Source organism: Fundulus heteroclitus, chromosome 6 (assembly GCF_011125445.2).
Source record: "Fundulus heteroclitus isolate FHET01 chromosome 6, MU-UCD_Fhet_4.1, whole genome shotgun sequence".
NCBI lineage: Eukaryota > Metazoa > Chordata > Actinopteri > Cyprinodontiformes > Fundulidae > Fundulus > Fundulus heteroclitus.
In genome coordinates, this window is record NC_046366.1 from 20,406,753 (window position 1) to 20,430,081 (window position 23,329).

The 23,329-nt window shown below is 37.6% G+C and overlaps 1 protein-coding gene across 2 annotated transcripts in view; it reads left to right on the forward strand.

Moving 5' to 3' along the window:
* Positions 1–23,329, forward strand: part of asic1c (acid-sensing (proton-gated) ion channel 1c) — a 149,835-nt gene that overhangs the window by 73,922 nt on the left and 52,584 nt on the right. Inside the window, exon 1 of one of the 2 annotated variants that reach the window (XM_036138285.1) lies at positions 22,282–22,905. The exons of the other annotated variant lie outside the window; for it this stretch is intronic. Coding sequence (XP_035994178.1) covers positions 22,381–22,905 — 525 coding nt within the window. The 5' untranslated portion in view covers positions 22,282–22,380. Of the gene's footprint in view, positions 1–22,281; positions 22,906–23,329 lie in introns of those variants that run through there. 2 annotated transcript variants of the gene reach the window in all.

Sequence of the window (23,329 nt, forward strand, 5' to 3'; positions counted from 1 at the left end):
GCGCGAATATCCAATATTCAACTTAAAACTAATTTCACAGCAGTTACTATAAATGGGAGCCGATATCATCCAAATGGATGGAGGTTTCCACTTGCTCCCGAAAGACAAGAGAATCCCAGAAGTGTGGCTGAAGTTTTTCGAATAAACTGATTTTGAAAAAAAAACAAAAAAAAACGGCTGCACCAACACGGAAGGTGGCGACCACAACGCTGTCATCACCCATAAGTTTATTTAATTTCGAAATGCTGTACAATGTAAGGAAGGTGTGTTTGTAACTGACACATCCGGTTGTCTAATTAAAGCCAAAGCGCTGCCAGCTGAGTGATTTTACTGTCGCGGCCATGGGAGCCATCTCTTCGCCGCAGTCACCACGGCGACAAGTTTGCTGACAGTTGCATAACATTTCCGTAATGCTGGTGAGCTGCCGCAGCGAGCTCCCCGCCGCGACGCGGTCTATATGAGATAAGTTTTGAGTTTATTAGCAACGGCACGTTCCAGTATTTCAGACAGAGCAACAGACATACAGTCAGCAGTCCTAGCATCCAGTTGAATTAGTTGAAGCATTTAAGATCAATTTTCAGCTTTGGAATGTTAATACAGAGTAAACAATTGAACAATAAAATTTTATATTATCAAAAATTCAAACGGTTTCAGTAACCCAATTAACCAAGGTAAACACATTGTATAGATTAATTACTCGCTGATGTTTTAAAGCCTGTATTTCTGTTTATAACAGAATTACATTTAAATACATTTAAATACATTTAAATACATTTAAGATTACATCAAACCAAAAAAAAAAATAGTTTTTAACTTCACTGGAGCCTATATTCTAATTTATTGAATATGACTGTATACTGTATATGTTTGAGCACTGATTAACTAATCAATAAACAAACCACTAGATTAACCAACCAATGGATGAAGTCGTAATTGGCCAAAGATCGGCTGAATGTTAAAAATATCAGAGTATACATTTATGACATTTAGTTTGGACAAGTATACCATAATAATCTGTAATTTTACCAGAATCCATCCTGATAGTTTCAGCAAAAAAGCCAAGGAGAACAGAGAATCAACGGTGCTGCATCGATGGGTTTTATTCATGCAGTTCACTTGAGTCCTATTTGTTAAACCTTGCTTTTAAAACATCTGTTGAAATTGCTTTTACAGTGTTGTTATGTGGTTTATATCTGTATTTAAAAATACTATTTTAAAATACATTTTTATAATTTCTTGGACTGCAAAAAATATGTATAGCTCTTTGATTTGGTTGTTGTTTTCAGAACGTACATGAGGAACGGCAGGCTGTACCCTAAATGCACGCAATGTATCTAATTTAAATGTAGGGAAACTGTCTCAGCCCAGAGAGATGCAATTTACTTGGAAACTATGTTATGAGCAAATCTATCTTTGTGTCTTGTTTCAGCGTTGGAAGAACATTTGTAAATGTTAATCACATGAATGCCTCTGTGAGTCTAGCCCTCTATGGTTTTAACCTCACTGTTTGTATTCGGATAAGTTGGGGCTTTATAGTTTAAATATACACATACATCTTGACTGAAAAGATTTAATTTCTGTTTTATTGACCTTACAAGAGACATAATATTGCCGATACAAGATAACAATCTCAATGTACAGGAGTTCATTCAGTGAAAATGTTTGGATGGTTTAGACAGAGGAAAACACACAATTTAATTCATACCCAAGGGTATATATTTTCATTTTCAGGTTTTTTGTTTTCTTTTTTGTGTAGAAGTTGGATTTTCATCTTTCATCCAAATCCATTGCACAATATGTTGAAATGTAAACCCATCTGGCATGCAATGGATAATTTCTTGTTCTTCACATCATCTGTTCATGTCTGTTTATGTACAGAGTATGTGCATACAACATGTACAACAACTCTTATGTGAGTGTTTTGTTCAATTCTACTTTATAAGAACTTGTGCAATATTTGCATACTACAATGATTACCAATCTAGCATGGATGCTTTGTGTACATATACACATACACAGACTTGGTATGTCTGTGTATGTGTGCGTGTGTGTGTGTCTGCATATACATGTTAATTTGTTTTTTGTTCATTGTTTTTTATTTTTTATTTTATCTATATCTGTATAGCTTTTTACCTTATTTTGCTCTATGTTTCATAAATATTTCTTACAAGATCCGATGTGATGGAGGAATGTCCCCCTTGTGAGGTTAATAAAGTCTTATTTTACCTTTTCCTTGCCCTCATTTTAAGTCTTTATTTTTGCCCATATTATATTTTTGTCTTTTTTGGACAAAGCTAACCTTGTCCAGAGATAATACTGGATGTCTAGGAAACACAATGCTTAGATCAAGAAAAGCAGGCAGATGGCATGGAGGACACTGTAAGATTTAGTATAAAACAAAACCTGTCTTATATGGTGGCAGCATCAAAGGCCTTCGAAACATGACTGGTTTAAAGTGATAAAAACGGGAGGTGAGAGAAACAAAAGCAACGAAATGTCCTGTCAAGCACCTGGGTGAGTTCTGTGATGGAGCCCTTCAAGAAGCCAGATATTATCCTGGTACACTGATGGGAAAAAATCACATAATTGCACAAAATATGTCTGGATAATAGACTTAATTGGAAGATAGCTCAAATACATGGTTCCCTTTATATGGGATAATACTCAAGACATGGATTACTTATACTTGGAAGAGAAGATTAGTCACTCTTTTTGGATTATATATGATGATATGTCAAAGACTATTAAACTTAGGATGCCATTTTACTTGACAAAATAAAAATAAAATAATAAAAAGCATGCCAGCATGGGAACATACTTGTTTTTATGAAAAATGTATGGCTTTTAATCTATTAGTTTTTTTTTTATTTAATTGTATGTAGAAGGAGTGGACCGCCTAGCCGGGATCTGTGTTGGGGATGGGTGTTGGGTCCTGGGGGCCGGCACTTCCGCTTTCCTTCTAATAGTGTCCATTGGCTAGCGCCTTGATCTGCTGGTGCGTTGGTGGTCCTCTGTGCCTTGGCTGGGTGCTCGCTCAGGTGTGTGTTGACTCACTCCTGACAGCTGCTTCACGGGGCCTGGGCTCCCTGGCTCTTTCGGGGCCCTGCTGGGCGGGCGGGATGCCCCTAGGCCTCAGGTCTCTGGGCCCATGCCTGGATCCGCTCTGGCGTATCTGGCTGCTGGCAGAGCCCGCGGGCTCGTGGCCGCAGCTTCCAGGGGCTTCCGCACTGTGGCTGCTGGGGGGTTTCCTGGTGCTCTCCTCTGCTCTTCTCTGGGATGGGGGAGGCAGCTGTCCCAGTGTTGGGACGCCTTTGCTCTGGGGGCCTTTTCGGGTGTCTGGGGTTCTGGTTTCCCCAAGGTCTGGCTCGGCACAATGGGGGGGCTGTTCCTTGGCTCCTCACAACCACTATTGAGCATTTTTCTTATGAATAAATCTTACAACTGCACCCTTGCTAACACCTGCAGGTGCTTGGATCCAGGTGCTTACAGAATCACTTATATACAGATAAACCCTAAAATTTGCTTTGGCGGTCACTATGTGCATCTTGGATTAAATAATATTCCGTATTTTTCAGTGACGTGTGATACTTTTTTGGTTGGTTTTGTTGTTCTTTTTATATCTCTTTCTGCAGGTGTAGAAGCAGACTCTGGATGTTATCTTGTTCTCTCTTTTTCCTCTACTCCATTTTTCTCACCTTTTCTCCCTTTTAGCATTTTGCCTCATCTTTTTCCCTTCCTTTTCTTTCTCTTTTACCTTTCTGTTACAGTGTCCATTGAACTTGAAATAATGCCAAAATAATGTTTATAGTTTTTTTGCATATCTATCAAGTGGAGCTCTGTAGTGTAAGCAGTAATGCTCCACTTGTGAAAGTAAAATCTGTTGGGCTCTCTTTGGCATTAAGACAGCAATTCGTAGTGCTACACTGCCAGACAGGACATGTAACAAAAAAAAAAAGATTCAAAGAGTGAAACATTTCAAGCCTTTACTTCTTGTAATTTTGATGATGATGGCCGACAGATGATGAAAAATAAATATAAAATTCAGTGCCTCTTTAAATTAGAATATTGTAAAAAACGTATAGCATGTTTGTAGAAAGTTTAGTGGAAGGAAAAAGGGAAGTGCGAAAAGATACACCAGAAAGAGGGATAACCACAGGCTTGGTAAGATTATCAAACAAAATCCATTGAAAAATTTGTTGGGAGTTTCACAAGAAGTGGAGAAAGAAAGCTCTCGAAAGCAAAATATCAAGCCAGATAAGTCAATATTTTTGCATAGTACTACATATATAGGATATGAGCAATACCAGGTATGCTCATTATGTTCTAAAATACCTATTACAAATAAATTAACATTGTCCACGGTGTAGAAGCAGGTTTTATTACAACAAATAGGAATAGCACTGGAACCTCTCATCTTGTAGTGAGAAGAGTTACATTAATCTCAACTATAACAGATGGTAGAAATCCAGGTGCTACGAACCATCTGTGCATTCCTTAGAGAAATCATAACCACAGTGACAAATTTAATTTCTGCTTGGAGTTGTGATTAGAGAAGAGACTAACAGAGGGGCATGTTTAAGCTTCGGTTCTTAACCTTCATTATATCACACACCATCTTTCATAGCAGCAATATAGCTCAAGAATCCCAAGGCTTGTAAAAATTAAGTCTGCATTTGGTCAGAAAATTAGTACACATCCAAAAATCAGTATTTAGTATAAACCTTAACTCTTGAAGTACATTTAAAGGACTGTGGGATACTAAAAAGCTCTGTGATTGCAAACATTGATATCCAATATGGTATCTGACAAGCGAATTTACTTTGTTTCCATCATTACGTAATTTATGAATTACTTTTTTATCTTCACAAAGGAAAATACAACTTAACTTGTCATTTGTCTTTATCTTGATAAATAGAGGCTATGTTATGTTTCTATCTTGTGTATTCTGTATGTGCTCCCCAGGTGGCAAACATTTTCAACATGTGATCTAGAATACACGTGGATTTTATATATATATATATATATATATATATATATATATATATATATATATATATATATATATATATATATATATATATATATATATATATATATAAAAATGGAAACTGATCCTTTTGACATATCCTTGTGACTTCCAAATATTTTTTTAAACTATAAATGTTAAAATCTGGTACTAAATCAGGTTTTGGGATATTCATACATAATTGTTTCTATGAAGGAAAATTTACAAAGCACAGCTTGCAAGCATTTAGAAGCCCAATAATTGGTTAAACCACAAAGCAGTATTTATAAGTGAATTTTAGGTAACAACAACTTGAGTTGAAATTCATGTCGTAAGCCGACAGGTTGTTTAAAAAAAAACATAACTGAATGAAAACTGATATTTTTTGCATTGCCACCGTATTACAGCTCATAGTAAATTACTATGTTACTTCCTGTGAATATTTTAATCACAGAATATAGCTTACATGCGACACAGTCTTATCAATGGCCAAATTGCAAACTTGGCAAAATTACAGTAATGTGATAGAATATTTGCAACCTGCCTCGACCTGCCTCTTCTGTTTTTTGATATTCTGCTGCATTTAGATGTTTTGGATCATATCACAAATAATTTTATCAAATGACAAAAAGCAAGTTGAGATTCAACGTTCTTTTCTGGAGAAGCTTTGCTAGTTTTACATTGACCTTAACTGAGACAAGTAAGGTCTGCAGCGTTTTAAATGGTGTTTTGGGTTCTTTTTCGATGTCATGGGTAAGGCTAGGAGCTCTTTAAGTCATTTTGATGGGCCATTGTCTCCCTAGAAGGTTTATCACTGTTCCGTGTTTTCTCTATTGGAAGATAATGGCTCTTGGTCGTTCGCTCAGGACCCAAAGCTTTAGAAATGGCTTTGTAACCCTTTGCAGACTGATGTCAATTACTTAGTCGCTTTAGATCGACATTTAGCATTCTTCATGTTTTCAGATATGTTCTGTATGATTTTCTGATCAGTTCAGGTAGTAATCTTACCTGGGTGTGGCTAATAAAATTAACTTCAGTTGTTTAAGAAAGGGGCTGTGCAGTGGGTAGCACTGTTGCCTTGCAGCAAGAAGGTCCTGTGTTCAAGTCCACCCCTGGTAGCACCAGAAAACAACTATTATTTCATGACAAATGAATACTCCATATTGCCAAAGGCAATATTTCACCATGTGTGTTTATATTTGATTTTGAAAGGCTCAAAAAAGCATCATATAGAACTTTAATACCAAGTACCATATCTTTCGCACCAGATTATGAGGTGAACTGTGAATTAACATATTCATCGTTATTATAATTATGTGTGCTACAGTGTCAGACGCTTTAAAAGTCTTCACATTCAATTAAAACATAAGGTAGATATGCAATGTTACCAGTAATAAAGCAAATAGCAGTAGCAGTTCAAAGCAAATGATGGAACAAAGAAATGTTCAAAAGTGTACAAATTCACTTAGATCAGTTTGTGTGGTTGTTACAGCAAAAAAATAAAGAACAAGAAAGGATTTCTCTAAGATCCTTCCACAGACGATGGTATAAAATGTTGTTTTTAAATAGATAAAAACAAATTAAAGCAAACATTCTATAAAGTAAAGTACAGAATCTTAGCAGCAGTTCAGCATAGTAACAGCTTGTGGCAAAAAGGTGTCCAGCAGTCAGATTATTCTGCTTTGGATGTTGAAGTGTTGTATGCCTGATGGCAATGGCAATTAAACTAATTCATTCATTTGGCAAAATCAATTAATCATATAAAATTTCTAAGACACAGAAATTACCATTTTAACTTTTCTTTGATGCTTATTTTTTCAGCATCAACTCCTCCTACATTTTAACTTTGATAGTAGTGATGGATTGGTATTATGGTTGGTGCATCAATACATTTTATCCAAATACTTTTACCCAGACTAGAAAGATGAAAGTAATGAAACTTTAATTGTTTTGCAATAAAAAAGCTTATGCAATTTCCGTTCAGTGAAATCAAACCCCAAATGGAAAAAGCATCCTATTAGGTAGAAGTTGTGGAACTTGCTGTAGTTCTCCTGACATGAATACCATTTGCTGTACTTTTAATCGACAATCAGCCAACTAATTGTCTTGCAGTGGAGTGTTTTGGTCATGCAATTACAGAGTTGTGGCTTCCTGTTTACCCTTCTAAAATTATACAATCTATAAACAAGTGTATTTTACGGTACTTTTGATAGTAATTTAATACTGGTGAGATAACACTTTCATTACAGACATGCCTAGAACAACTAGAATATGTCCTCAAAAACTTGATAAGTTGTGTACATTAAAAGACATAAGTGACAGTTTCAAGTAATGAATATAACACATGCATAATGACCTGTGCTTTTGATATAATCTCTAGCTGATCAAAGTGTTATCCCAAAAACGGAGGGAAACGTTAACCTGGTGAATATATAATTTACTGCCTACAAATTACAGGGTCTTACACTAAAGACAAGGAGGCAAAAAGGTGGAATTGTCCATCTTACATAAAGAAAACATTTCAGGTTTCCAGCATTTTTGATAGAGTGAAAATATTTATTATGACAGCGCCCCAGGCAACAAATGTGTCATATAATGAGCTTTCTCTCACATTTAAATACGATATCTTTATGGCAAGGCACCCTGTGCTTAAAGCATTATCTCTCCCTATATGTATCCTCCTTGAGCTCATATATTCTGCTCCAGATGCTCCGGAACCATCAATGGCTATCATTTATCCACATATTTTCTCCCTAACCCTGCCATTACTGGCAATCATATGTTCAGCTGATATATCTAATTTGATTGACACATTGAAATCCTCCATTCCTTTATATAACTTTAGAAACAGCTGCAGTAAATCTTTACTATGTTGCTTTAAATCACTGACCTGCCCATGGACATGATGCTATAAATGGCCCACTGGGTTTTATAACAGAGGCTTTACGCTGACGGCAGAAAGGCAAAACCACACGACGCAATCGCATGCAGCCTTTACATTTGATTACGAGAACTGCCACATCATCCGTTTCCCTTTGAAGAGGAAATACGCTGTGCATCCAGCTTAGTCATGCATTAATATCAATCACATTTTGTCGGAGCCAGATTTCACAGTGTTAGCTGATATTGTAGTATTGATGATGCAAGTGGGGGTGTTATATCAGTCAGAAGCATTGGTAAGAGTTTTCTTTGTTAAATACTTCTCACGGTGCAATCGTTAAATGTTTGATTGTTTCTTTTTAAACAGATATTGTTTTTCTTGACAACTTTGTGCTTCCATCTTTAATTAGCTGCTTTACAATATTTTTATCTTTGTAATTTCTTCAATATCTCAGTATTCTTTTTTTTTTTGAGAAACAGAATATGCTGAAAGGAAGGAAAAACTGGGGGAAAATGTTGGGCACACTGTGATTATACTCACTCCACCGAAGCAATCACTACCAAGACATGTGTTCAATAGAATGAGTGCTTTGCCTCAGGCTCTTGATTGTATTGTTTCCTAGCTATTGATTTGGGGCCAAATCAAAAGGTACCATTTGAGTGGGCTGCTGCAGAGTGTTCCTTCTTTAAAATGCAGGAGGGACAAGGAAAGTGCTTATTTAAAGCATACATACCCAAAGCAAACAGCAGCTAGGAGTCTTCGTACTGCCAAAGCTATGCAGTGGGCAACTAAACAAAGCAAAAGGACCATTATTTTCTTTTTCTTTTGTAGCGTTTACATGCAGTTGGGGATGACTCAAAAAGAAAATTATATCACTGTTGTCTTACTTGATATGAATCAATTGCGCACACTGTTTGCATATAAATCAACTTTACATAGTGTGTGCAGCAGTAAGAGGGACCCCAGCCTGACACTTTGTGCCCACACACACTTCTTTGTGTGTAGGAGTTGGAGATTATGACAAGTCCAGGATATTGTTTTTGACTCAAGCTTACTGAATCCTCCTGTGCATTTTGAAAGCCACATAATTCTTATAGAATGGCAGGTTTTAATGCCAAGATCCACCATGTGCATTGAGGTTTCACATATCCTAATGCATGAGCTACATCTTCTCCCTATCATTTGTGAGCGCTACAACAACTAGACGGATGAAGAGGTGTCTTTTCGTACCGAGTCCATTTGCTTCCCCATCCCCCAGAGCTACAAGAAGCTAATGATGCTTCACAAATTAAAAAGCTGCAGCCCTGAGACCAAATCTATCCTAACCTATACATCATAATGTGCCCATCATTGGACTTGGGTGAGGAGAAAAAGACTTGAGCGGCAGACCAACATCATAATAGGTGTGTGGGTATAGAAAAGATCCAACTGTTTTCTATACCCACAATAGCAAAAAGCCATTATTGTTAAAACCGTTGAATCGCTTGTAACTAAGCAAATGAATGAGTATCTAACCACTCATATTTCTTCTTTCAGTCCGTTTCTTTTTAAAGACAGAACCACTACAGCAGCCCTGAAAGCAATTGACGATTTTATTTGAGGCCAGAAAAGAAAGCAAGCAATACTGTGCAACCTTTGCATGGACCTCTCCAAGACTCAGAAACCATGTATCGTATTGTATTAAAACAAAAAGCTAATTATTTTGATTCACATTTTGAGTTGGATGGTGAAAACACTTATTCTTACTCCATGTTATGAAAAATTATGTTTCAAAAAAATTCAACCTATTTTGATAGCATTAGGGAATACATTGTTTCTATTAATGTACAGAAAAAACATATTTTTGTTCTTATTTGTTTTGTTGGAAATAAGTTTTATGGGGACATTAAAAAAAAACATTGATTCTGGATTTATCTCAGAGATGCGAGCATGCTTGGAGGTGTGAGCAACCCTTGTTATCCTGAGAACCAACCTGTAGTAGGAAGGGGTGAAGAAGAGGGTTGACACAGAGCCACATTAGCGGGAAAAAGTAGAGGTATGCTCCTAAGTGTCCTGGCCGTGTCATCCAGTAAATACGTTTGTAATCACTTCATTCAGTTTAATTATAATAAACAAGGAAGGACAAGCTGTAAGCACCCGTGCTGCTCTAGGAAACATCAGGCTCTTTGTTTTCATCAACATGTGTTCGTAAAAATGATTAATGAAAACAATAAGTCACAAACCATACAGACACCACAGAAAATTTATTTCACAGATCAACACCTAGAATGTTACATCACAAGAATTCAAACAGATGACACAACATATCCTTCTGGGTCCCTGCACTTATCTTTGCAATCTTTATGGCAGTAAGCTAGTGTGAAAATACTCTTCATTTTGATCTAAATGTGTTTTTTTTATTGCACTGATTGATGCTGTTTGTTATGTTTAATTTTGTGATCTCTATAATGGGTATAATGAGGTTTTTAGCTGCAAGTCATTCTGGTCAGGACACCTTGTAAATGAGATTCTAAATCTAAATTGGGCTTTTATGGGTTACAAATTGCAGTTTAAAAAAAAAAATACATAAAAAATTGTCTGGCTAGTGCTCATCTTCTGTCACTTCAATTTAGAAAATATGATCATAGTCTCCCAGGAAATAAAGCCTCCTATATTACACTCTATAAGGGCAAATGGCAACACATAGCAGGTGCTTTCCTGTCACCTGCAGATATGTCTTAGGAGCATTTATCACGGATGGACACACTTGTTTGCCTTCCTGTGGTCATGGAAGCTTGGGAGTTATGGGTGGACAGCCAAGTCCTCTACTGCTGCCACGTACCATCAACTCTCAGCGGGTCTGAGACCTCCATCAATCTGTCACGTGAATGAACTTCAATTAAACTGAAATTTCCAGGCGTCAGAAATGCACCCCTTTAGCAACCTGCAGTCTGGCAATTTAAAGACATTTACTTTTTGCCGTATCATGTATAAATCCTCTTTCTAAGATGCCTCACAGGAAGCCTTTACAATTAATGAATGACATCCATCATTTATCGCTGTTAGGCTGTCGAGACATAAATATGCTTTGTCTGAATTTGGTCGCATGAGTCATTTTTAAATAAAAGCGTCTGAATATGGCGTGATATCCATTTGAATTAGGTGGTGGTGGGAGTGTGTGTATGTGTGTGGGGGGGTGATTTAATTTCGTCGAACGCAGCCTTCACAGGTCTCCATCGAGACCTTATCTGGCGGCCTGCCGCTGCTGACAGGAGCAGATCTGGACGAGGGAAGATGAATAGTTTGTTTGTGTATGCTAACTGGATGATTTGTTGCTCACTAGTGACTATGTGATGGGCCACACACTGCTCCTCAATGTGTGAGTGGGTGTGTGTGTCCCTGTGTGTTTAAACGGTTCTATTAGTATTTCCTGGCATGATTACCACTTCATTTGTCTCCCGGACTTAAGTCGACTTATGAGCTTTAGTTATACAGCTTGCTCAATATTCTGTTCTGAGATCCATATTTTTTTATGGCGTAAACTAGAATTATCTTTTGGGTGACCCCCATATAATGCATTGTACAATTTAAAATTGTAAAAATATATCTCGTAAATGGACATGTTGCATTAGGCATGAACCTGTATAAGCTTCTCACTGTTTGACAACATTGAGCACAAAATTATTGATTTTCCATTAAAATTGTCACATTATTGTTATTTGCACCAGAAAAGAAACTAATCATTTTACTGCTGCTAAAATAAAATATATGGTAAATATAGATTCTTGTTTATGTGAATAGAAATATTTTCCAAAAAGCCAAATGTGTCTGTCTTGTAACCAAAGGAAAAGTAACAAAAAACAAAAATGGCGGCAACTAGCAATTTGTGGGAGAGGGACAGAGATGCTGGTATCTCATTAAAAGGATCTAAAGAACTGTATGACTGAAGACCTTGAACGTTTTAAAACTGCAGGTTATTGAAACATTGGTACATCTTAATACTGGTAATAGACCTTTGCATTTTAGGCACATATACTTAATAGATTTTGAAACACTAAGCACATCTGGAATGTGCTCTTCATGTGATTTTAAGAGACTAATAAGAGACTAAATGTGGTTTACACGGCTTTTTCAGTACTTGTTGGCAGAATGCTATGATTGGGTGCGCTGCCTGCTAAGGCATTGTCACATTTACCCATTTGGAAGCTTGGCTACGACAATTAATTTATTAATAATTATACATTTCTTATTGTCTGTGCTCTGTCAGAATTAGACTGTGGTCCTGAAAAGGTCCCAGGGACACCAGTTTTTGATCATAGCAATCAATCTTTATAAACGTAGTAAAGGTTTCTAGTGACTCAAGAATCTGTTAGTTATTAAGTCATGACTCCAAAAGCTGGGTTCAAATCTGATTGTTGTTACCTGAACATTTAGAGATCCACAGTCATAACAAGCTTGCACTTCTAAAACATCAATACAGCAAGCCTGGATAAGGGATTTATTAGGTGATAATTCTGACAGTATTGTAATGTCTTACAGTGCGCTGTCTTGTAATTAGATCATTTTGCTAAATGTGAGTTTATTGCTGAGCAGTTTGTTGGCGATACATTTCACTGAACCATATTATACTACAAATGCTTATAGTGTTTGTAGCAACGTACCTTTTGTGTTTTCAGATTGGCTGCAGGAAATAGTAGAACTGTTTTGCATTATATTATATTAGATTGTATTATAGAGTCATTCTTTGGATTATACAAGATTGCACACACGGACCTACTTACGTTTGAAACAGAGTACATTTTGTTTTATTCATCAAATAATCCTTTTCACTCACAACCATGCTCCACTCACAACAGCTACTCTGCTTGGCGCTTGCCTAAATAAACATTGCCACCTGCTGCCAGCCTCTAAAGAACAGAGTGCGCCGCAAATGTTCCTTAAAATGTTCCGTTTACTCAGATATTACATTTGATCGTGTCAGCAGGCCGCCAGACATTAAATTTAATTTTATCGTCACATCCAAGGACGTCACTTTGGTGAAACTCGGCGCGCCGCTGAGATGGGGAGCGATTTGCACATTTAGACATGTCGCTTGTTCTAAAGGCGGCGCGTCTGTTTGAATGCTAAAACTGTCTCTCGGTCAGCCAGAGAGCCAGGGAGGAGAGCGCGAAGCCTGTGCTACCCAGGGGGTGAAAACAGTGTGTGGTGACTGTGAGCAGATGAACGGTGGAGATGTGCTGCAGATAGCTCTCAGGCACACAGGAGAGCTCGTTAAGGAGGCAGCTGAGAGGGATAATGGAAGATTCTCGCGTCGCTGTCTGCTAAAGGGCCAAAACAGAAAAAGAAAATGAAGCCTCTCTGCTTTTCTGAGTTCTGCTTGTGTACATTGGCATCCTGTGACAGAAGCAATAAAAAAACAGTTTTAGGATCTCTATGAAAGACGAAGAGGGGCGGCTGCTTTCTGCCTGCGCGTCGCTGAAGTGAGTCGCCGGATGAGAAAGCCAACGTTGGCTTGTGAAAAGCGGTAGTTATAAGTAGAAGAACACCAGCACGTGACAGAGAGTTGTCTCACTTGTCCAAAAATCAGCTTTTCGGGTGCATGCTTGCAGTTCCAGGGCGGCATAATGAATGAAATGGAAAGGATTTGTCCAAAGCTTGCTTCTGTTCCCGTTGGTTAATCATCGGAAAGACTGTCTCGGTTAATCTCAGGGGAATAAGGATGGAAGGGCTCGCTTCACTCCTCGTATGGATTAACGTCACACAGGTTTTAGCTGAGTAAATGTTTACTTGACCAGTTTAATTGAATTTCCTATATTTAATACTTAACCATTACCCCCTCTGAGAGAGTCTGAGTAGTTAACTCAAGCTTGCAACCCTCTCGGCTGTTCTCTATTACACCCGGCCTTCAGATGTAATGGTGGACGATTCTTGTAATCAGTGGAAATGCAGACCCCATGTGCCACCGATTCCCAGGCAGAAATCATTTAAGTTGCTTCTCAGATCTATGAACAGAAAGTAACTGGCTTCAGTGTGTTAGTCATGCATCGTGTCCCTGCTCGCATCGGAAGAGGTGGCCACGCATCTGTTTGTGAAAGTTTATCAATAGACAGGAAGAGGAATCCAAAAAATGAGGATAACTTCAGCAATTAAGTGCACTGTAACTTGGTAATTTAACAGGAATTTGCAGGTGATTAAGGGATTTATAAAGCAACAGTAACTCTGGAAATTTAAATGGAAATTCATTGAGCATGTTTGCCGATCAGAAATGCCCTGTCATTTTTGTGTTGGCAAAACTAAATGCGTAACATTCTGGTACAGTTTTAAAAACACGTTTTCATGCAGTGTTGACTTATGGTTAAAAAATGTTTTTTCAGAGCTCTACAGAACAAAAAAAAAACACCATTAGGGGATGGAATTTATTTATAAATATATGAAGAAATCCTGAAGATATTTGCTTATTTGAACCCTGATTTATGTTGTATCAACAGAGAGAAGTGTTTGGCAACAAGCCAATCTCAATAATCTATCAAAAAAACGGACAATGTCAATAATAAAGATAAAAATAAAGAAGATGTTGTGTTGTAATCCCCAACATGCAGTAGCCCCCCCCCCCCCCCCCCACACACACACACACACACACACACACTTTTTTAATAACCAGCTGCCACTGAAGTGTGTGTTAATAAACTTTGGATTTAATTGCACAATATGCTAATGGATCTAAATCACTATTTTGTTTTGGAATAAAATAAATTGTGTTGTGAATTGGGGCAATATATCAGAGTTTGAAGCCTATAGTTGTGCCAACTTATAAGCGCATATTGCATTTAAAGAAAAAAAATCCTCTTGAGCTTAAACCTGTGATAAACGTGACTGTACTTGTTTTGTTTTCCAACGAGAGTGGGACTCAGGCAATATCCTGACTGTAGTTTATGTTAGAGTTAGATGAATAAAATAATTCAGATGGCTTTGCAAGATGAGATCCACAAAAACACAAAGCTTTCTCATTCAATCCTCAGTCGCCTTTTATGCCCCTGTCTCCTTTTCGCTTTCCATTTAACTGTTTTGTTTTTATTCTTGTTTGATCGCTCACATTAACAAGAAAAAGTAGGAACTGTTTTTTAATTGCACATGGAAATCAAAATCCTGTAGCTGGAAGCTAAATACCAAGAGATGGAAAGAGTGACTGAACGCCTCCACCAGCTTATGAAGCTCTGAGTCCAGCCAGCACTGGTACCCACTGTCTTACTATTGGACATTCTGCCAGTCCTGAAACAGACATCAGAGGCTGTGCATTAGCTGACACACCCTTCACAGCATTTTCATATTCTATCCATACTTTAGACAGCAATCAAAATAATCATGCTCCCTGCAGCGGTGTATTAATTGGTTTGAACAAATTATATATAATTAAAATCTGTGAAGGAGACTTACAGAAGGAAGTGTACATTCTTTAGGCAAAGTTTACACATGGAAAAGTGTGAAGGGGGAGTAATTCTTCCCTAACAAGTGGGTCCAGCCTAATATTTTCATTCACAGTTAAGTGATTAAACCTCAAATCTTTCTTAATACTTCAATCAATTATTGTACATCAAGGTTGCTTCTATCAAGCCATGTTAATTAAATGAATCAAAGCACTCAGCTGTGGAAAATTACAGATACACGGTTTCTATTAAACATCCCTATGAACATTTCAGTCAACTGAACCACTTAACTGCCCGGACTGATTGATGTAGAGCATCAGTGTAAAAGCCAACTTGATTGAACGTCCATCAGTTTCTCATGTTCTTCCACCACCCCAGCCACCTGCTCTGATGGCAGGTTAAGATGTTTATAACTGATTTTAACTTATTGTGCAAGATGTGTAAGTTTCAAAGATGAAGGCTTGGTGTTTTTTTCCCTCGTGCTCCTAGCTCTTCCTCACCCACTCTTACTGTATCAATTTCAAAATGACTTCTGTCTGAAAAACCATGAAATATTTTTCTTCATTACATGTTTTACAAGAAGCAGAATAACTCCAGGATCAAGAATCAAGAGGCTTTATTGTCATTATGTTCCCAAAAGGACATTTTTGATGAGGCAGACATCGAATCAGAATGCATATAATTACATGTAACACACAGACACAACAATATGTGATCTTTCCTTTTTTGTCTTCAAACGTCATCAGAACATGTTTAAGTAAATAAATAGCAACTTTAAAGTATTTTTTCTAAATCTCTGCCATGTTTAGAGGACCTTCAAACCTCATCAGGTGTGTTTTTAAATACACGTAAAAACCATAAGTATTTGAGAAAAAATAAATAAATTACGGGATTGTTTTTGGAAACATTAAAGCTTCCTCTTGCGAGCCAATAAAAAAAAATAAAAGCCGTGTTTCACGTTGTTTAGAGGCGGAGTTTAAACACCTGTCTTAACTGGGCCCACAGGATTAAGGAATTTAAACAGCACAGACAGACTATAGACGCATGTTTCAGACGAGGAGATAACACAGAAGAACCCCTTTTGTGGGATTTGATTAAGTAAAGCTGTTTGAAAATTCCTTCTGAGTTCAGTGAGTCAGAGACTTCTCTGGTCAATGACCCTGGAGACGAGAGCTTTGGATCACAGAACTGCAGTATGTGGAAGCAGAATGGATATGGAGGGAAACATTCAACCAAAACATTAAAAGGAAATTTGTTCTGTTAAAACTTTTTTTTTAATCATTTTAGAACACATTATATAAGCATACAAAAATCCACAGTTAACTGAGTAATTATTAACTAATTTTAAGGTGGATAATATGTAGATGTAAAGCTGTCAGTAGCCTCAGGATGTAAGTGAGGTCCTGACAAAGTACTGGTGTCACTTCTACCCTTTTTAAAGAAGCAGCAGCTTGCCACTGATGTGTTAATTTGCCTAATATCTTCAAAATGAACAGGCAAGGGGAATATATTATTTGTGTTGATTAACAAAAACGATTACCGCAAAACCAATACTTCTGGAATCCTCATTAACAAAACCATAATATCTATAAAAAAGGTTTACAAAAAACTGTCATAAAAAAGAGGTAGGATTAATGGGAGAGAAAATGAGAATTGGATTTTCAGACTTTCTTCTCCAAAGTGTTGACTGCAAACAGCTTTCTGAAATGGGTGGAAGAAAAGTCACCTTTTATTCCATCTAACAGTCCTTAGAGCTAATTGCTGTCTTGGAGGAACAGAAATTAATTTTTGAAAGGTCTTTGAAGTACCCGCAGTGAAGCTTTACTGCCTTTTGTGCTTAGTGCAATTACTTTGGCAGCTGTATGAAGTTCTTTTCTTGATCCTGATGAATAACCGTCACTCTGGACTCTAACATTAAATCAAACAGGGAGGGAGGTGCCATTACTATGAAGCCCAAATACTGCTGTGTTCTGTGAGGCTACGCTAATGCCAAAGCAGATCTAGAGTTAACATCACCGTTGTGCAAACACAAGCTATTTCATCTTCCCTTTTCTCATATGGTCTTATTGAGCATCCTCATGTCTTAGGGTCAATACTGGATGGTGGATATTGAATTTCCTGGTTAGCTGTTGCCCACTTCCTGCCTGCTATAAGAGAAAGCAGCTGCAGCCGCCATTTTTTGAGGTCCCAGCCTAATTAAAATCATTAAAAAAAAAATCCAATTTTATGAAGTGAAAACACAGCTGTAGATGGATGGGGGCAGTTAAAACGTTTGTTGGTGTTTGAATTTTGCACAATTCCAGATGGGATTCAACATTTCACGCGGTTTATGTTTAACTCCAGTTTGGAGCTTAGTGAAAGGAGGATGATGGTAAGCAAAAATAATTTTATTTTCAAATGTTTTAAGCAGTTCTAGAAGGAATAATGATGTACATGTTTACAGTATTTGTGCCTTTTTGGACAAATACCAATGCATGCATGCATCTACGTTAAATACATTGTTGAAACCACTACCTTGTGTGATGGTGGTTTTATTATTTATTTTTCACAAGATTCATATCAATTTTAAACTTAACCTGCCGAATGTGGGAATAATTTTGAGCCTAAGTGTCCAAAGGGGGATAGGAAACAGCACAACAGTATCCTAAACAAATTATTTTTGCATCAACTAATGATTTAACTCCACATTTGTGTCCAGAGGTTTGCAGTGGTTGACAAAATCTTAAATTTATTTGTGTTTTACATAGATAAACCTCCGGAGCTCAATCTGTGAAGTTTGAGGGTTTAAGGTTCTAAATATCTTGAAATTATTGCCAACAATCTGTTCTGACCGCACATTTTAATTAGCCCATTTGCATACGGTTCATCATTACTACATTAAAGCTTATTGAGGTGCAAATTTATGTTACATTAACACATCAGCTCAGCATTTTCAAACTTGGCACCTTCAGTTTTTGATTTTGGAAACACTTGAGATGTGTGGCAGAAGAGCTGAAGTGTCTGTGTCCTTGCACAGGACGCTGTCTTTTTTTCTTCTTTCTTTCTACCCAGCTAGGCCTGCACTGTTTTTTTAACTTCTCATCAACCTTCTGATGGAGAATGCCAAGATACTTTTGAAATAAAAACAACGGGAACTTAAATGCCTGATTCATGTAGGTAATTTTGACCAATAAGGGCTTGCACGCTTTTTAGTTTAAATTTTGGGGAAATTATATTTATGTATCTAGTAGTAATGGCTGATGCTGCTTTGATCTTTTTTTTTTTTTTTTGGTCTACAATCATCTGTAATCTTGACACGTTTAAATGCAGTCTCAGCTTCTTCTTGTTCTCGAGTTGCTTTAGTCCACAGAGAAGCCTGATGTACTGAAGTACTGATTTCTTTCAGCAGCACATTACCCAGAATGCCTAATTTAAAGAATTTGGAAAAACCACAGACAGTATTGATTAACTTGAGACTTACATTTAGGTGACAGCACACTTCTACATTCACAGAAAGCAGCTATTTGTTATAGTGAAACAGGCAACTCTGTTTCCACAGTAAATAATAAAGAATGAGGCAGCTGATGGACTTTTAGAAATATTTAAAATAACTGCACCAACATACAGCAATCATTTTTGGTGCACTTATCTAAATCTAACACATTAACATATTGAAAGGCCCATTGTTTTATTTATTTTTTATTTAACCTTTATTTATACAGGTATTCTCAGTGAGATCCAAGATCTCATTTTCAAGAGAGACCCTGCTTTGTCACCTCTGCCTAATAAGTATGCATAAGACTCTTTATGTGCAATGGATTTTTGGTTGCAATGGATTTATGAAAAGTCGGAATGTTAACGTTGATCCCCGAGGAGAGGTGCCAGACAGATATATAACAAGCAGAGTGACAGAGAGTGGATAAAGGTTCAGTTTTGACACAAGACAGATTTGTTGGTTATGATTCAACCATGTAGGCTGTTCCAATCAATATGTTTGCATTGTTATGGAGGAAATCACTATGTGAAAAGGCTAGTTTGTAATAAAACTACAGCTCTGCATTTTAACATATGCATACATGGACAGACTGTGGCTTAGAGGTTAAAGCAAAGCACTTAACCCTACGTTGCCTACCAATGTGGGTATCAGATGAATGAATCTGTGTGTTTGTGGGTGTGTTTGGGTGAATGTGGCTCTACTGAAAAAGGCTTTGAGTGGTTAATATGACTAGAAAAGTGGTGTATAAATGTATTCAATTCACCATGGATACATGCATACATACATATATGCAAACATACAGATATGAAACCATACAAACAGACATGCATATATAAATATATGGAAGGGTATCCAAAGACCAGACACGAAATGGAGGACATCTGGTGACGAATGACACTTAACAGAAGATCAAACTAAAGCGTATAACTACGAAATAGAAGCAACACGTACAAAGTGAAATAAAACGAGATTGATGAGCCAAAAACAAAAACCATCAAAATCCAGAAAAGCTTCAAAAACCATAAAACCAAAGCAACAGTGTGATTTAAAATGAAGCTCAGCAAAGTCAGTTATGCATCATAAGTTATATTTTCTTAAACATAAGAAGGTAATAAATGCAAATAATGAAAATACTTTTTGAAGGTTATGAGAGGATGAAAACAGAGGATGACATATGAATAAGGAAGTATGACAAATTATGAAGGAAAATTAGAAAGCGCTCAGGACAGATTACCAAGATATATTTTGAATAGTCACTAACAGGCCATTAAAGGCTGAGTTCTTATCATCAGTTAACCTATTAACTTTTTTAAGTGGATACTCCAGAAGCAAATCAATGTCAGACTAAAAGATATTTTAGTAAGCTGATCTGAAATTGCCTAAGGCCTGCACTCTGCACATATACACCTCCTTCCATGAGCTGAAATGTATGCAGGAGAAGATATTAATAATTGATACTGTTACAAAACACATGATACGGTGACTCCTGCAGCAAGATGGAAAATTGATGTGCAATGAACTTTGGGGATCAGTATTGGCTGGAGCTTAATGTCCTTCCCTTTTTTTAGTTACTGTGGTTACATACAGCCAAGTTTGAGTTTCTAGAATCCAATACAGAAGTCCACAAGTTTAGTAAGAATAATAAAACTCCAGCTAATGAATTGCACTGTCAATATGTGACAAAAAAACATACTAGTTAAAGTTTTTGGATAACAGAGTACTAGCTTCTTAGTTTCTTGTTGGCCAACTGCAGGTGACTGTGGGTGTACATGGCAGGAAAAGCTCTGGGTCATTTTTTTCCAACTAAATGTAATGCAAATCAAGAATTTCTGAAACTTTGCATCTGTAAAATTCCACCTTGTCATGTAATATGAAAGAAGTTGTTGTATTTGGCGTCCTTATCAAACATTTGTGCAGTCCCTGGGGAGTTGTTTACTTCACATGTACCATAGTCCACTTGAAGTCCTTAGATGTTTCTGTGTACAAGTCCTTGACTTTGCTGTTTCTGAAAAGAAGAGTGGCTTCCAAAAGTATTTATGTTCCTAGAAGTGTTGCAGCCTATTACGTTACGTTACAGTCACAATCTTTAATGTGTTCAATTGGGATTATTTTTAATTTTTTGGGTGTGTGTGTGTGTGGGGGGTGGGGGGTACAGACCAACACAGGTTAGGGCATAACTTTGAAGTGGAAGAAAAAGGATGCATTATTTTCAACATTTTTGTACAAATTATTATGTAATAGGTCTGCCGTGCCTATGTATTCTGCTGGCTGATTTAATAGTTAAAACAATCTTTCGCCGCAGTTAGAGATGGAAATCTTTTGGGGTATGTCCCTAACTGCTTTCCGCATACAGATACTGGACATTTTTGACGCATTCCTCTGCAAAATAGTTGACGTTCTGGCATATTGGGTAGAAAAAGTATATAGTCATCAATCTTAAAGTCTCACCCAAAATTATCACTTAGATGTAAGTCTTCACTAGTTTAACATCAAAATATGTTGGCTTTAAAAATATGTGTACATTCAGAGTTGTTGTCCTGCTAGAAGGTGAGCTTTCACCTCAATCTCACGTCTTTTCCAGCCTCTTAAAAGGTTTTCTTCCAGGACTGCCCTCTATTTATCTCCATTCATCCTTTCATTGTCCTTGACCAGCAGCTCTGTCCTGGAGAAGAAAAGCTGTGGCACAGCATGATTTAGTCACCGCCATTCTGAAGGTTGACACGGCTTGGTACAGCATAGGTTTTCAGAAGATTTTGGATATTGGCACAAAAAAAATAAATCGACTTTAGTCCCGTCTGAACATCTGAATCTGCTGTGTTTCTTTATATTCATGATGCTGTTTGTTAACTGATGTTCTTTAACAAACCTCTGTGGCCTTGACTGACCAGCTGGATTCATGCTGAGATTACATTAAACACAGGTGGACACTGAAGCCAAGTAGTTGCAAAAGGACTTTATTTTATGAAAATGGAGTAAAAGGGATGTATTCAAATACACTCACCACACTTCCTTTGTCAAGGATTTTGAAAACAGTATACAATTTTAACCTCTGCTTCACTGTCATGCAATTCCTTTATGTTGATCCATCACAAAATTACCAAAAAAAATTGAAGTTTGTGATTGTAACATAGCAAAATGAAGAAATTTTTAATGTGTAGAAATGCTTTAGTTAGACATTATCCTTTCTTGTAAAAACACTAAAGTTGGTCTTAAAACTTGAGGAATATGTTGGGTGCCAGAATTGAGCTGAAGCCCGAATATCCTTTGCATGTCATCTTTGCTTTTTGCTGTATCACTCTGGGATTCGTTCATCGCTCGTTGCTGTTGGATGAGGTCTTACTTCTCAAATGAAACCAGATCTCTTGAAATCAAAGTGCCCTCCGACATCTCGGCTGGGATTGGCTGATTTCACCGTCTTGATATCACTGCCTCCCTGCTACAGAAATCCAACCCATTCCCCTCCCTTGAGTGCAAAGGGGGAAACCAGACCCTGTCCTGCCCAGCCTTACTTGTGCATTCAGTTTAAGTGAACTGCACTGCTACCCTTACACCTCAGGCCATCAGTGCAGCAGCCAAATCCAGCAGACCTAGAGCTAAGATCGGAAACTTGTAGAAAATGGGGGCCGCAGAGGAAGAAGAACCACGTCCACCATCAGACATCACCGTGTTTGGGGCCAACTGTACCCTCCATGGCCTGAGCCACATCTTCTTGCCCGGTGGAGTGACTTTCCGGCGGTTGCTTTGGGCCGCGGCATTTTGTTCCTCTCTTTCCATCTTCCTCCTCCAGGTAGCGGACCGCGTGATTGAGTATTACCAGTATCCCTATGTCACCATTCTGGATGAAATGGACAGTCCTGTCATGTTTTTCCCGGCCATCACCATGTGCAACTACAACAGCTTTCGTAAGTCCAAGATTACCAGGAATGATATTTTCTGGATGGCCGGGCTGCTCGGTGTGGAACAGGGCGACTTTGACGATTTCATGGCTGCTTTGGGACAACCAACAGACAACAGCAAGTTTTTCCCCAGCAAGACCTTCAACATGTTGGAGTTTGTGCAAAGGACAAGCCACGACATAGAGGAAATGTTGCTTGACTGCAAATATAGAGGAAAGGATTGTGGTCCAGAGAACTTCACAGCGGTAAGTGTGGATCCCTTAGTAGAATCAACCTCAAGAAAAATCAAGATAAGGTACACCAGACAACATGAATTTTGGGGTCAGTATGTACACTTTACAATACGCCGTGGGCAAATAAAAACCAAACACACTTTTTTTAGGCTTTTCAATTAAAAGCCTGAAAAGCAATATTTGAGAATATGCAAAAGCTTCTGGTAGGAGCACCAACTGCAAGCAGTTTAATAGTCATTTTAATCCTAACAGTTTGACATTGTGAGGACATAATGAAGAACTCAATCAGTTTATGCCTATGAACTCCAGGAGACATTGCAGAAGATGTGTTATAAGAAGCTTGGTTCTTGAAAATGAGTGTTGCCATGATGAACATAATCACTGGTTATCAACGGAGGAGATGACACTTTAATTCAACTCAAACTGTTGCTTCTTG